The sequence below is a fragment of the Triticum aestivum genome, chromosome 3D (assembly GCF_018294505.1).
Source record: "Triticum aestivum cultivar Chinese Spring chromosome 3D, IWGSC CS RefSeq v2.1, whole genome shotgun sequence".
NCBI lineage: Eukaryota > Viridiplantae > Streptophyta > Magnoliopsida > Poales > Poaceae > Triticum > Triticum aestivum.
Genome location: NC_057802.1, coordinates 592888175 through 592902505, shown reverse-complemented (window position 1 = coordinate 592902505; position 14331 = coordinate 592888175). Strand labels below are relative to the sequence as shown.

General features: G+C 43.0%; 2 protein-coding genes across 2 annotated transcripts; one reads left to right on the top strand and one right to left on the bottom strand.

Moving 5' to 3' along the window:
* Positions 1 to 449: 449 nt before the first annotated feature.
* On the bottom strand, positions 450 to 2614 carry LOC123080772 (UPF0481 protein At3g47200). Its single transcript, XM_044503718.1, has 2 exons — positions 2236 to 2614; positions 450 to 2106 (listed from the first exon to the last, which is right to left on the bottom strand). Exons 1-2 carry the CDS (start codon positions 2246 to 2248, stop codon positions 683 to 685), a joined length of 1437 nt encoding a protein of 478 aa, XP_044359653.1. The 5' UTR covers positions 2249 to 2614; the 3' UTR covers positions 450 to 682.
* A 9910-nt stretch (positions 2615 to 12524) lies between these two features.
* LOC123075746 (uncharacterized) lies at positions 12525 to 14331 on the top strand. Its single transcript, XM_044498279.1, has 2 exons — positions 12525 to 12617; positions 12733 to 14331. The coding sequence occupies exon 2, from the start codon at positions 12735 to 12737 to the stop codon at positions 14139 to 14141; it is 1407 nt and encodes a 468-aa protein (XP_044354214.1). The 5' UTR covers positions 12525 to 12617; positions 12733 to 12734; the 3' UTR covers positions 14142 to 14331.

The window sequence follows — 14331 nt, the reverse complement described above, 5'->3', positions numbered from 1 at the left end:
TGACGGTGCCTACTATTTATCTCGTGGTTTGCTGCTTTGTCTCATGTTAAAACTGCTCTTATCTCATGGTTTTCTGCTTCAGTATGCTGATATTTGCTGCTGCCATTGCTGTAATATGCTCATGTTTTTCTTCCAAAAGCTGTTGTTTTTGCTAACTGTTCATGGGGACGGGTTTCTCGTGGGATCAGAAAACCCGACGGGTTTAGGGAACGGGCAAAAAGCTGGCTCCGTGCATGGGGGACAGGGATGTGGACGGGTTTGTGTTTCTCTCACGGGGATGGGTTTGGGCAAGCAAAACCCGGCAGATTTCGTTCCCGTTGCCATCTTGAGACCCGACCTTTGCATCAATTCGATCTATGCATTCAACACCAATACACACTGATGACCACGCCAATGAAGAGCAAAGTCATACCTCAAATAGATTGGATCTGCCCAGATAACTTATCATCATTTTTTCTTTTCTATTTTGTCATTTAAAATCCACTATACATGTCCAGTGAACATGTCATAACTCACAACGCAGAATACATGACTAAAAACACATTCCATAAGTGTGATGGCCCCTTCGGCATTCCATAACTCTACCGTGATTTTTGTAAAGTCATGTAGGACATGATCTAAATATTATTATCGTGACGTCCGGTTTTCAGAGACCGGAAAGATCTTTAGATTTCTAATTTGATCATTGTTTGTAGTAACACAAAACAGAGTAGACAGTTTGGATGAGTGCGAGAACTAAGCCAATAGCAGCTGCCAGGAGCCCAACGGCTAGCCAGGGGTTCCTCAAGTACCTCTGCATTAGCCACGCGATCCACCTTCGCGGGTAGCTCTGGAACCGCTTCTCCAACTTGTTGCATGTCTCACGAAGATAGTTGCAACTGGGGTCATCAGGGTCGAACTGGATCCCCTTGCAAAGGTCGGCGAAGCATTTGGCCACCTCTTCATTGTTGCCATGGCCATGCACGATGACGCCTCTCTTCGACAGGAGCTCCACGTCCTTCGTGGTGCAGGCCACCTGGGATATGAACACGCAGTATGCCGTGACGTGGCTCCCCACTGTCTCTCGGTTACGTTGCTCCAGCTCTATCAAGTTGCGTAATAACCGCCAAGTCTCGGAGTCGATGTCCAGGCAGGGGACCTCCAGCGTGCCGCCACCGACGTCCAACTTCACGTCGAGGATGCAGCGGATGAGACCCTTCTCGCTCATGGCCCGAGCCTTGAAATTCACTCCCGCAAAGTTGTACTCCGTCGCCGAGCGCCACCGGCGCACATACACGGGATCGACGGTGCTAACCGGCACGGAAGGCGAGACGGATAGTGCAACAGGCTTCAAGTGCATATGAAGAAGATGGAGAAGATTACCCGGCACGATCGGCTCTGGTGGCACCATGGCCGGCGCGGCCGTTGCGTACTTTTGTCTCCTCATGAGATCAAGGGCATAATCCGAGATGTGTGTAAACACACGATCCTTACCGTCCAAAGTGGTCAGCTCCCCGATCTTCTCAAGGACGAAGAACGGTATCTGGTTCTCCGCGAGATAGAACACGTCGCGGACGACCGCTAGCGCCTCCGCCCTGTTTGCCGACGAGACGCTGGCCTCTGCAGTCCCCACATCATCTAGATCTAGATGATGTGCTCGGAGTCCGACGAGGCGGGACAGTATGTAACAGCCGTCGAGGAGCAGCATGCGCACGAATTGCTCGCTCGTCATGTCATCAAATGTGTTGGCGTAGCAGTTCCTGGTGTCACGCTCCAGGCATGCCAGCTCCTTGACGTAGACCTCCACCGTCATAGTTGGTCTCGCCGCCTTTGCCGCCGAGAGCACTAGGTCGAGGCTTGCTAGCTTGTCATGCTCCATGGCGAGGTGTGGGCTTCTGCTCTGGGGGCGAGGGTAGTTGTACGGGCCGATGGCGACGTGGTCAGGATCGTACTCGCTGCTGTCGACGTTGCGCGTGAGGTCACGGACCTTGCCAACGATGATGGAACAAGGACGGTGACCGTCGCCAACCTTCGCCTTGGATGAATTCAGGCTGGCCAGCTTATCTTCCAGGTCATGGGCCAGCCGATCCATCTCCAGGACGCAGGAATCCGAATCCATAGATTGGCCTACATGCAGTCCATCGATCAGTCGTGAATAAATAGAGTGCAATTAGCCAACAATATGCTAAGATGAACTACTAGTACAATTAGTACATGATAAAATTGAACAGACGGGAGGATAAGTTCTCTTGGCACCTTTTTGATCCATTTGCTTGTCCACCGATGGCCTTACGCTGCCGCCTAGCACTCGTGGAGGTGAGCTACCCTCTCAAGTCTCAACCCTAGTGGTGTTCCAGAGTTTGTAGCCGAGCATGCATGATAATGCAGCAAGACCAGCATGCAGGTGCCTTGCAGCGCTAGGCTAAGGCGGCGAGAATCGCGAGGTCGGAGACGGCGAGGGAGAAAGAGCGCGTGATGGAGATGAGAGGAGGTAGTTGCGCTGATTTGGATACGAAGGGATAAGGCCGATGCATCGGGCGGGTAGTAACGTTTTACCCAAAGAGAAAGAGAAACGAAAGCTAGCTAGAATTCTCCATTGATAGCGCCCGCGGAAGGTTGCGTGGCTGCAAGAAAGAAAGAATCCGACAGAACGTTTTGGCTTGGCGTGACCGTTGCTTTGTGCTTGTTTGGTTCCTGCAACGCTGCATCGCCATCAGGTCAGGCAGCCAGCGGCAAAAGGAGCAACTTTAGGCAGTCGTGTGAGTGCCGGCTGCTTGGTTCCGCGCGGCCAAACTTGTCCATCTTCTTGCTGCCTTCCGGCCAGCGGTTTGGAATAGAGCATGTTTTCAGTACGTCTCAACAAAGTTGAACCAACCCATCTACTTTTATACTTGAGTTCTTGGTGCACAAGTTTGCCAAATTTATAGCTCCTTGCAGTGAATTTTTGTTTTGGGGCCTCTCTAAATCTGGGTGCGTATATGGTCTCAGAACTCGGAACTAACAACCACATTTGGTATGGCTCAAAACAACATAATTCATTTTTTTCCTCCTACCAGCTCTAAGCTAAGGACAAAAACTAATGTTGGGTAACTCTACATGTATTAGATAGAGATCTATACGTGCACTTACTCAATGATGTGTTCAATCTCGATAAGTTTGCCACGCCCTTCGTCTGCGCTGGCTTTGGTATGAATGTGCCAACCACCCCAAGACTTGGTCCAATTTGGCGACACCGTGCAATGAGAATGAGAATGATAGACCTGTGCGCAGCGGTCACCCGTGTATGTATTGGAGATGGGTCCAAAGCCAAATTCCAGGATTCATTCTGGCTTGAAGGTATTAGGCCAATAGACATTGTTCCCTAGATCTTCAAGCTCTCGAGAATGAATTCTTGCTCCGTGTGGAAAGCCCTACTGTAACTAGTGTGTTAATCAAATCAACACGCATCACGGCATCTCAAAACACGCCCCCAAGAGATTGCCACTCTTTAGGGAAAGCGTTGCAATGTTAATCTCAACCATGGGGTGCATAATGCTATTTCTTGAAAAAAAAATCACTTTGAATCGTCAGTAATCCGCGTCACACGCCTTTATAGCGCAATTTGTGGACCTAACTACACGTCATATGAACCCATCTGTGTGGAAGGTGTGGTCTCCTCCAAAGTGGATGTTCTTCGCATGGTTGATCATTCAAGATCATGTTTGGATGGCTGATAAATTGAGCCACCTTGGATGACCGAATTGTAACCTATGTCCCATATGTAAGAAAGCTCAACATTTGCGGCGCATCTGCTCTTCCAATGCCGTTTCTCTCAATGGATTTGGAACGAGGTCGCATCTTGGCTTGGTCTTCATGACACCACTTCAAGGAGTTGGCACCACAAGACATCAATGAGAGATTAGTGTATCAAAACGGTCAACGAGAGGGGCAACCATAGGACTGGTTTTGCCTCATTGATGAGTCCTGGGAAATTTATGAAGAGGGCAACACGAGAGTCTTCTGCAATATCGCCGCCCTAGCCACAGTAACTATTGTGAAGATCAAAGAGGAAGCCCATCTTTGGGCTTTGGTGGGTGCCACTCACTTCAATAATATAATGTCGTGAGAGTATTCATTAGTTCCCGCTGAGGCATGCATTTTGTCTAAACCTGCTCCATTAATTAATAAAAAGTACTCCCTCCGATCTAAATAAGTGTCGCAGAGTTGAACTGAGGTTAGGGCATCTGCAATGGAAGGCGCTTGCTTAGGCGCTTAATTAGCTAAAATAAATGATTTAGATTCCTAGCGTCTGTGCAAGAGTCCGTGTCTCCAATGGTAGCAGCGATCCAATAGGCGCTTGGGCCGATTCTTCCTCTCCTAATACGTGAAAAATTCCTTGTAGCGCCAGGCGTATCAGTTGGCATCGACACCAAAGAAAATCCATGGATCAGCTAGGAATTGAACATAACGGCCAGGGAAACAATCCTAGCGTCTGGCACTAACGCCCGCGTTGGAGATGCCCTTAGCTCAAGACTGCAACACTTATTATGAGTCGGAGGGAGTATTTTTTTTAACCTTGTTTCAAAAGAAAATCATAGAGCTCAAGTTGTCTAGCCATGCCGATCGAGAAGGGATCCACCATATTATACTTCACTATATGTGCCACCATAGGGAGAGAATTTGTGGCGTTCAGTTGCGGGGAGACACAGATTATGGGCCGTGAATCTGTTTGTGTATATAGCGTTTTCATCTTGTATAATAGTTCGTGTATGTCTGTAATGCAATGTAGATCGAAGCCGTATATGTCTTCTTGTGGGGTCGTATAATTCTTCGTGTGGCGTAGGATAATATACGATAAGTGAATCTAACATAGGCAAATATAAGCCGCAATGAAAATGATTCATTAACATCATACATAGGGCTCCTCTTGTTCTTGGTTTCGGTCTGTTCTTGTACTTCGCTCGCATTTTACAGGAAATACAAGCCTGGAGCAAGATTTGTTATTCTTCGTGTGTACTTCAGAAGATCAAAGGAACCAACAACACCGCTCGACTTCTATCGGAAGATTCGTCGAAAAGGTTTGTTGTACTTATATCTTTCTTGTCCATACACGCAAAAAAAATAAATCTTTCTTGTCCATAATTTTTGTTCTTTTACAATGGATTGAAAATGCATAATACTTCTCAAATCTCGTCACTGGTAGTTTCCTTTCGCGTATTCATGATTCAAGTGCCTTCTTCGCTTTGTAGTCGCTATACGTTGCATATATTAAGAGGGTGTGATCTAAAATAGTACGATCTTGAATCTTAGAAGGGGAATAATACAGTTACGTGTGTTGACAAGTATGAAAAAACAAGTTGGTTTAAGTTACAAACGATGAAACATAAATTTGAACTCTTAGACTCCAGTTTCTCTTGATGAAACTTAATCTGTTCGACTTTTAGTAACTGTTGATTGTTTGATTTCATGACTACTAAATTACAGTATCCTAGGTTGTTTAGTTAAATCTTAGAATGCAAATAGAATTGGTACACCCATGGTTTATGTATGTAAAATAATTGTGTATGTTAGAGATTGTCACATGTACTGTTGTAGTGTTAAGTTCCTAGTTTGCAATGATGGAACTTAATGTATTAAATATTATAGTTTATTAGTTGTTTTTTACGGAAGTGTAGTTTATTATTTGGTTTGCGTCCATGAAAAATAATATTGCTATGATCTTACTCTTCAGTTATCTGATTCAAATTAAGTTGATTGCAGTAATTCATGAGTGTAAGGATTATCGTCTTAACCCTGAGACAATCAAAGATAGTGTTGTGTCCGTGTATTAGTAAATTTAGGTCCATATCATGCATATAAAGATGTATTTCTTTATTGTACATAATGTTTTACATTGTAATAATCAATTTAATAATTGTTCTAAGAAACCAAGAATGATGTGACTATTAATAATAAGGTTCATGTTTTTTTTACCAAAACTTAATAGATGAATATTTGTTCTCTGGTTACTTTTGTTAGGTTGTTCACATAACATGTCATCTCGATACAGTAACGTCAGCAAACCGAAGTTTATTCTGTAGTTAATAGACATGACTGTATTTTAAAGTCTACATTAGACGCTGATCATCTACTAACTATTTTAGATGGGTTTTCACATTACAAAAAGTTGATGCTTACAGAGATCAAGTTCGATGGTTTGTTGATGTTGCCTAAAGTGATGGATGTTGACTTTGAGTACACTAAATATCTTATCAGTGTGACTGATATAAAGAAATGGTGTCTCAAGTTTTCAAAATATAAGAAAGTTATTTTTTATGCGAATCTCGGGTAGGTTGTCCCGAGCTGGTAGTCTAGATACAATTGTAACAAGGATAAGAGGTTTACCCAGGTTCGGGCTCTCTCGGAGAGATAATACCCTACGTCCTGCTTGTGTTTGTATTGATTTGAGATGGAGTTCAAAGTACAGGTCATCTACCACGAGATTGTTGTGTCTAGATGCCTTGATCTCCCCCACACACAAAAAAGAAGGTGTCTAGATATGAGATGCCTAATGATGTGTTCTATCGACTAGCCTAGCTCCGGTTTATATAAGTTAATGGAGGCCTAGGATAATAGAAGTCCTAACCAGCTACGTCGGCAGATAGGAGTCCTTGTCTTGAATGACAAGGCTTTTGGAATCTTCCTTGCACACCCAGATTGGCCCCAGATGGAACCGACAATAAAGTAAATGATCAGTACACCCTAGTGGAAAAAAATATTTTTCAATCAAACGGCACACCGAGACACAATATGAAGCACGAAAGGGCAGGCATGATGCAAAATTTGGGCCTAGTTTAGGTCTCCTTCCCTCTGGAAGCGCCGCCACAAGCCCAAACTTTTCCCTTTTCAACCATCTAGCCGGTGTTGAGTCATGCCCCAATGTAGACGGGCACGCCCATCCCTCGCTTAACACAAGTTGGAGCGAGGGCTCGCATCAGGCATCTCAAAACGGGTCGTCCTAGATAGGTTTCCCGTAAGCTCCTTTTCCTCCTGTTTTTTCCTTTGTTCGTTTTTTATTTTATTATTTTTATTGAAAATATTTTAAATATATATATTTCAAAACATAAAAAATTAAAATCTTAAAACTGTGAATACAAAAAATGTTAACAAATGTTAGCTTAATATAAAAACTGCTGATAGCTTATTAGAAATATGTTTGTGATATTTTTTAAAAAATTGGTGTTTCAATAAAAGTATGTGACATTATAAAAGATATTAATCAAATATTTCAAAAAATTAAACATATATAAACTAAATGTTTCAAATGATATGAAAGATGTTGATAGCATACAAAAAAAAGTTTGTGTCACTTTAAAAATGTTTACAAATTTTAAAAAATGTATGAAACATTATAATTTTTTAATCATGTATTTGCAAAATTTTATATGTCTATCAAATAAATGTTTCAAACGTACATGAAAAATGTACATGGTTTATGAAAAAAGTAGAAATCAAACGTGTATTTCATAGAAATGTTGATCATTGTGTTTAAAAATGCTAGTGGTGTATTAAAATTGTTAAATGTGTAAAAACTATCCTTTATGTATATGAGAACTGTAGACATAAAAACATTCAACTAAAAAAATTGTGTGTATTTTAAAAAAAATTAACATGTATAAAAGTAATGTTTTATATGTACATGAAAAATGTACAAAGAAACCATGGTAAAATGATAGAAACAACACACAGATAACTATATAAATTAAAAGAAAGTTTCTAAAGCCAAAGAAAAACGATGGAAACCATGATAAAAAACTTCAAAGAAAAAAACCAATCAAAATCAGTAGAAAAAGATAAAACCCGAAAAATCATTGAAAACCGAAGAAAGAATACAAGAAACCCTTTGAAAAACGAAGGGAAAAAGAAAGATAAAAAGTGAAAACCGATAAAAACAAAGAACCCGAAAGAAAAGAAAGAGGGGAAAGAATACCAGTGAAAACAAAGAAAAAAAAGTAAAAGCAGTGAAAATGAATGTTATAACGAAGAAAATAAAATAAAAATCAATGTAAAAACAAAAGGAGTCGGAGAAAAAACAAAAGGAAACGAAGAAAACCAGACCTAAATTGACCGAATCCTTGCTAATGGGCCGGTCCGCTCACGCTGCACTTGATGCGAGAGCTGCTTCCATCTCGTTATAAGCGAGATATAGCGCGAGTGCTATTTATTGCTTTAAGCGAGACCGAACGGATCTCTCGCTAACTAAATCGTAGTAAATGGGAAATAATATGCAAGAAGCGGGATTCGATCCCTGGTCTCCTTGCGGGCAGCTAGTATGAGACGCGTTTTGTAGTTGAGCCGAGTCAAGTCGGTTTTCCATTTGTTTTCACAGATTTTTTTTCTGTTTTTTCTTTATTTTTTCGTTTTCTTTTTTCTTCTCCACTTTTTGTTCACTTTTCTTTCTTCCTTTTCCATTTTTTCGCTTTCTTTTGTTTTTTTCGTCTCCGGAGTTTTGTTTCTTTTTTAGTTTTCCCTTCAAATACTTTTTCAATATTTTTCAAATACTTGTACAATATTTTTGAAATATTCATTCAACATTTTTATATGCATGATCAACATTTTCTGAAATACTTCTCAATTTTTTTTCAAATACTTGTTCAATATTTATATATACATGATTAACATTTCTCCAAATACTTGTCAACATTTTTTTAAATATGTGTTCAACATTTTTTAAATACTTGTTCAAAATCTTTTTATATATATGATCAACATTTTTCCAAATACCTGTACAACATTTTTCAAATACGGTTCAACATTTTTCAAATACTTGTTCAACATTTTTTAAATACTCATTCAACAATTTTCAAATATTTTTTGAAGAGTGCTTTTTTTAATATATATATTTATAATATTTAAAGTATAAATCTTTGTGAAAAAATAAAAGCAAAAAAGAAAATAGGAAACATAAAAAACTGAGAATTTTCCCTCCAACGAACCTGGGCCGGGCCATGTGCAGCTGCCTCAACGCGAGCCATCCCCCACGTCTCGCTGAATGCGAGGAATAGACGGCCTGAGATATAGCTCTCGCGAACACAGTCGCGCCGTGCTCATTGCCCATCCAGACCCCCGCCCCCCTCCCCGGCCCCTCGTACCCCGCTTCATCTCCATCAAAGGGCACGAGTGCGGGCCGGTCGGCTCGGACGATAGCGCCACCATATAGATGATCTTCATGTGGCCCAACCCCAGCTCCACCTCTGCATCGACCATGACGCCTTCACGCCACACCCCCTAGGTGTTTTGCATACTTCATCTCGTAGTTGTGTCATTTGGAAAGTTTTAGCTGCATATGATGTGGACTATTTGACTATTTGAGAGCTCCCGTGCGCTAGTAGAAAACGTTCCTGTTTAGCATTTTTATAATCTATAAGTTGGTCATGTGCTAGTACAAAATTCACCCGCAAAAAATGAAAATGTGCTAGTAGAAAACGTTGGTTTAATTTTGTATTTGTCTTGCACTACAGGCTTATTGATGAAGTTGTTTAGTATATACTCCAAGTTATCTTTGTAGTTGTTTCTGTATTCTTATCAATGGTTAATTTCCTTTAGCTTAATTAAATCGATCAGAGAGTGCTATAGTCTATACTCGAGAGCCGCTCTTCTTGAATACCCGTCCCGACAAAAAATGTTTGTACATGATGATTTAGGTGTTCAGGTAGCTATAGAAAAAATTAGCCAAAACTTAATATTTTTGAATTCTGGCTCTAAAATGGCCATGAATGTCATGATGTATTCATTGGAAATGAATCTGGTGTGTTTGGTGAATGCTGTAATTCAAACATACAGCAAGGAAAAATTTGTACGAAAAGTTGCGGGGTCGCACAGTTTCTCTAGTAAAGAATCTCTCACTTGGGTTTGTGCCCCTACTAAAGAACGTTTCCCTAGGGCTTGCTAGATGCGCTCAAAGGGAAGTCTTTTCCTATGGGTTTTTTGGCTTTCACCTAAAGTATATGATTCTAGGTATAGTGGTAGTTTCTAGTAGTGCATGCTAGCTAATTATTGTTATTCCAATAAGATTTTGCTTAATTGGATGGATGAGCTTTCAGGCTATCGATTCAACGAGCCCATGGATGATGTAATGATGTTAATTAAGCTAACTTATGAACTTCGCTAGAAAAAGTTTTTTATGGTGGAACTAGCCACCTCGAGTTAAAGTTTTACACTTGTCATATATTCTCGCTTATTTTTTAAAATTTATCTCAGGCCTTTCGACGCCATTCGTTCTGTGGTATGACGTGCCCATCAACTACGAGGCTCCAGTGGTGACTTTGCCAATCTCAAGATCTGCCGGCTCAGTCTCTTGAAGGTGCTCATAGGAGTTGTGAGCGCCTGCCTCGGCACTGTCCTTCTAGAAAAACTTGCAGCTCTTTGTTGTTTTATCTGGAGTAGATAGAACACAAAGTTCAAAAACACAATGTGTGTAATTGTTTTTAAATAAGAAACACAACGACATGCATACATACACTCCGGAGTCACTTTTTTAATCTAGAAATCACAGGCTCTCCTGCGTATTTCTATTAGTTTTCAAAATAAGGTTAATACAATGTTCAGGTGTTATGCTAAAACTAAGAGCTAAAGAAAGGAAGCAAACAACAGCAATACAACAAAGCACAACAAGTGCAAAAGATAAAATATGTTTAAAAGCTTGTACACATGCCTCAAACTGATCATATTTTCCCTCTTTACTCTTTGTGATAGCCACTGGATCTCTTCCTTGAATTTTCTTCGATAAGCATAAACACTGGCTCTGATATGTTTGAAAATGAATTCATTATTTATAGTATTTTAAATAGCCAATGCAAATAGAATGATCAGCTCAAGTGGGAATGGAAGTTGTGCTTGGTGCTTTAGATTATTAATCTGGCTCAGGATATCACTGTGAACGGGATGCCATGATCCATGAGGGCGTGAGATATTTCAAACTGAAAGCTGTTGTACTATTCCAAAGCCCAAACTGCTAGACGTAAGTCACGGAAGGCAGCAAGATGGACAAGCCAGTGTTGGCGCCGCATCTCACAACCCCTTTTCTGTTTTCTCTCATGGTTTCTCTCAAGAACATGCATGTTCAGGACACACATGCACACCCACATACACGACGGTAGAAACAACCTGCAAGCTTTACCGAGGGGTCTTTTCCTTGATGAACACAATCGCTACATTATTTCTCTAGCCCGGACAACCCTTTTCATTATTAGTGCAAAATATAGTATACAAGAGGTTGGCGCTCCTACCATGCAAAACTCACGGCACTATTGAAGGTTTTCAATTTCAGTTTCAAAAAAGTTTTAGCACCAACCGAAATCACCGAAATTTAGTGAATTTCATTGATTTCATTTTACATTTTGGCCAAGTGACCGAAATATTCACTTGAATTCAATTGAATATTTGAAATTTATGAAAAATAATTTGAAAAATATTTGAACTCCTGTGCACTAATGAAATTGCTAAAATATTTTGATCGAAACATAATTATTACAGTATCTATTGAAATTACTAAAATTCAGTGAATTTCATCGAAATCTCACTGAAAGTGAAAACCATCTAACATATACACCACCAAATGTATATCACTGGATTCATCATTGCATATATTTTCACAACATATAATTTTTTTACTGTAAATGTTCATATTTTTTTTCTATTGGTCAGTCAAATTTTATATGCAGAGTAAATAAAAACGGAGAGGGTACTACATGCACCACGTCCGCCACTCTTGCAGCTTCTCCTCAACGGCTAGACGACCCGGCTATGCGGGCTAACATACTAGCCAAGTCACCCGGCTAGCATCTGTACACAACGCCAGCTTCAGGACTTGTTCATGCAGCACCGTCTCATACGGCTGCGCCGCTTCACGCGATACTTGGCATCTCGCCATCCTAGTGGCATTCCACGGCCATCTTCGACATCTCACCTTGCTTGCCGCCCACAACTTCACGCCTCCATCAGCATATAGCATCTTGCCGTGCTCGCCGTATCGCATGCTGAGCTGAAGCTTCACTGGACAATTACTCCCTAGACAAACTAAGCTACATGCAGACACAAAAACTAGAACATGCAGATACATGGAATCAAGATTAAGGCTAACAGCTAGCCAGCCTCGTTGCCAAGTAGGTAAAGCAGCCAAGTAGCTGTACTCCTTTCTCCGCTGGCCGGTGCTGCTGCCTCTAGCCTGATGGCGATGCATGCAAGGAACCAAACGAGTCCAACGAGGTCACGCCAAACCATTCTTTCTTTCTTGTAGCCACGCAACCTTGTGCGCTATCAAGCGGGAATCCTAGCTAGATTTATCTTTTCAGAAAGATGCACTCGAGGAAAAATTTACACCTTCATCTCAGTGCTTGACTGACTCTAGCTGATATGTCGATTCTTTTTCGCAAAGTGTGTCAATTATAGCAGCTTTTGAGCAGCTTCCTGGGTAATCTAACAGATCGTGCCTGCGCGTGAATCTTCTATGCTTATCCTCAACGGAATGTAAAGTTGGAGGATGAGTTATATATACAGATGCATTCTCATGCCGGGCAACCAACTCTGAAACCAAGCGTGAACTGAGCGTTGAGAGGGTAACAGAACTCCAGGAACGCAAGTGCAACTGCTACTCTTGGGCAACAAGACGGATCAGCCAGGTGACAAGAAAACTTATCCGCCTGTCATTCTGTTCAATTTTGTCATTTACTAATCGGATTCAAAATATAGTTGACTAATCACACTCTGTTGCTTACCGATCGACTTCGACTGTAGAGATGCCTCAGCTGGCCAATGAGCTGACGAAGGAACTAAAGGCCCTGGAATTATCCAAGGCGCAGATCGGAGACGGGGGGCACCCTCCGTGTCCCATCATCATCGCCAAGGTCGGCGACCTCACACGCAACGTCGACAGCAGCGAGTACGACCCTAACCACGTCGCCATCGGCCCGTACAACTACCCTCGGCCACAGAGCAAGAACCTGCACCTCGCCATGGAGAATGACAAGCTCGCCAGCCTCCAACTGGTGCTCACGGCGGCGAAGGTGGAGAGACCCGGCGTGACGGTGGACATCTACATAAATGAGCTCACATGCCTCGAGAAGTCTGTGAGGAAATGCTACGCCAACATGTTTGATGACATGACGGGCGACCAGTTCGTGCGCATGCTCCTCCTTGACGGCTGCTACATAATCTCCCGCCTAGTCGGCCTCCCACACCGAGCATGCACACAATCCGCAGGCGTTGCACCGGGGACTGCAGAAGCCGGTGTCCCGTCGGCAAACCGGGTCGAGGCGCTGGCGGTGGTCCGGGATGTTTTCTTCCTTGCAGAGAACCAGATACCGTTCTTCGTGCTCGAGAAGATCGGAGAGCTGACAACTATGGATGGTAAGGATCGTGTGATTAAGGAGATTGCAGAGTACGCCCTCATTCTCATGAGTCTGCAGAAGTACATAGTGGGATCGCCGGCCATGGTGGTGCCGGAGCTGATGGTGCCTGGCAATCTTCTCCATCTTCTTCATATGCACTTGCTGAAGCCTCTTGCAACCTCCGTCTCGCCTACTGCAACAGTCAACGGAGCCAATCCCGTATCTGTGCGCCGATGGCGCTCGGCGACGGAGTATAGCTTCGCAGGGGTGAAGTTCAAGCGTCGGTCCATGAGCGAGCCGGGGCTCCTACGTTGCATTCTTGACGTGGAGCTGGTCGGCGGCGGCACACTGGAGGTCCCCGAGCTGGACATCGACGGCGAGACGTGGCGACTATTGCGCAACCTGATGGAGCTTGAGCAGCGGAACCGGGAGACGGTGGGGAGCCACGTCACTGCATACTGCGTGTTCATGTCACAGGTGGCCTGCACCACCAAGGACGTGGAGCTGCTGTGGAAGAAGGGCATCATCGTGCACAGCCACGGCAACAATGACGAGGTGGCCAAATGCTTTGCCGACCTCTGCAAGGGGATCCAGTTTGACCCTAACGACCCCGGTTGCAATTACCTGCGGGAGACATGCTCGAAGCTGGAGAAGCGGTCTCAGAGTTACTGGCGGAGGTGGATGGCGTGGCTGAGGCGGAAGTACTTCAGCAACCCTTGGCTCGCCGTCGGGCTCCTGGCTGCTGCCATTGGCCTAGTTTGCACTGTCGTCCAGGCAGTGTACTCGGCTTTGAGTTACAAACATGGAGGAAACTAAGATAAACTATTATTACGTGTTGTAACGGTTCAACTTGTGAGTAATACTCCCTTCATCACGGTTTAGAAGGCGCACTTCAGTTTTCAAAATAGGAGAGGATTAAGGCGTGTTGGCAATTAATGCAAAGTTAATTAGGCCGTTTTGAGTGCACTTCGGCTGCATGCGGTCGGTCTCCACCACTGCATGCCCT

What these genes read in the sequence shown, in the direction of transcription:
- LOC123075746 (XM_044498279.1), top strand. Translation starts at nt 12,735, where the DNA reads ATGCCTCAGCTGGCCAATGAGCTGACGAAGGAACTAAAGGCCCTGGAA.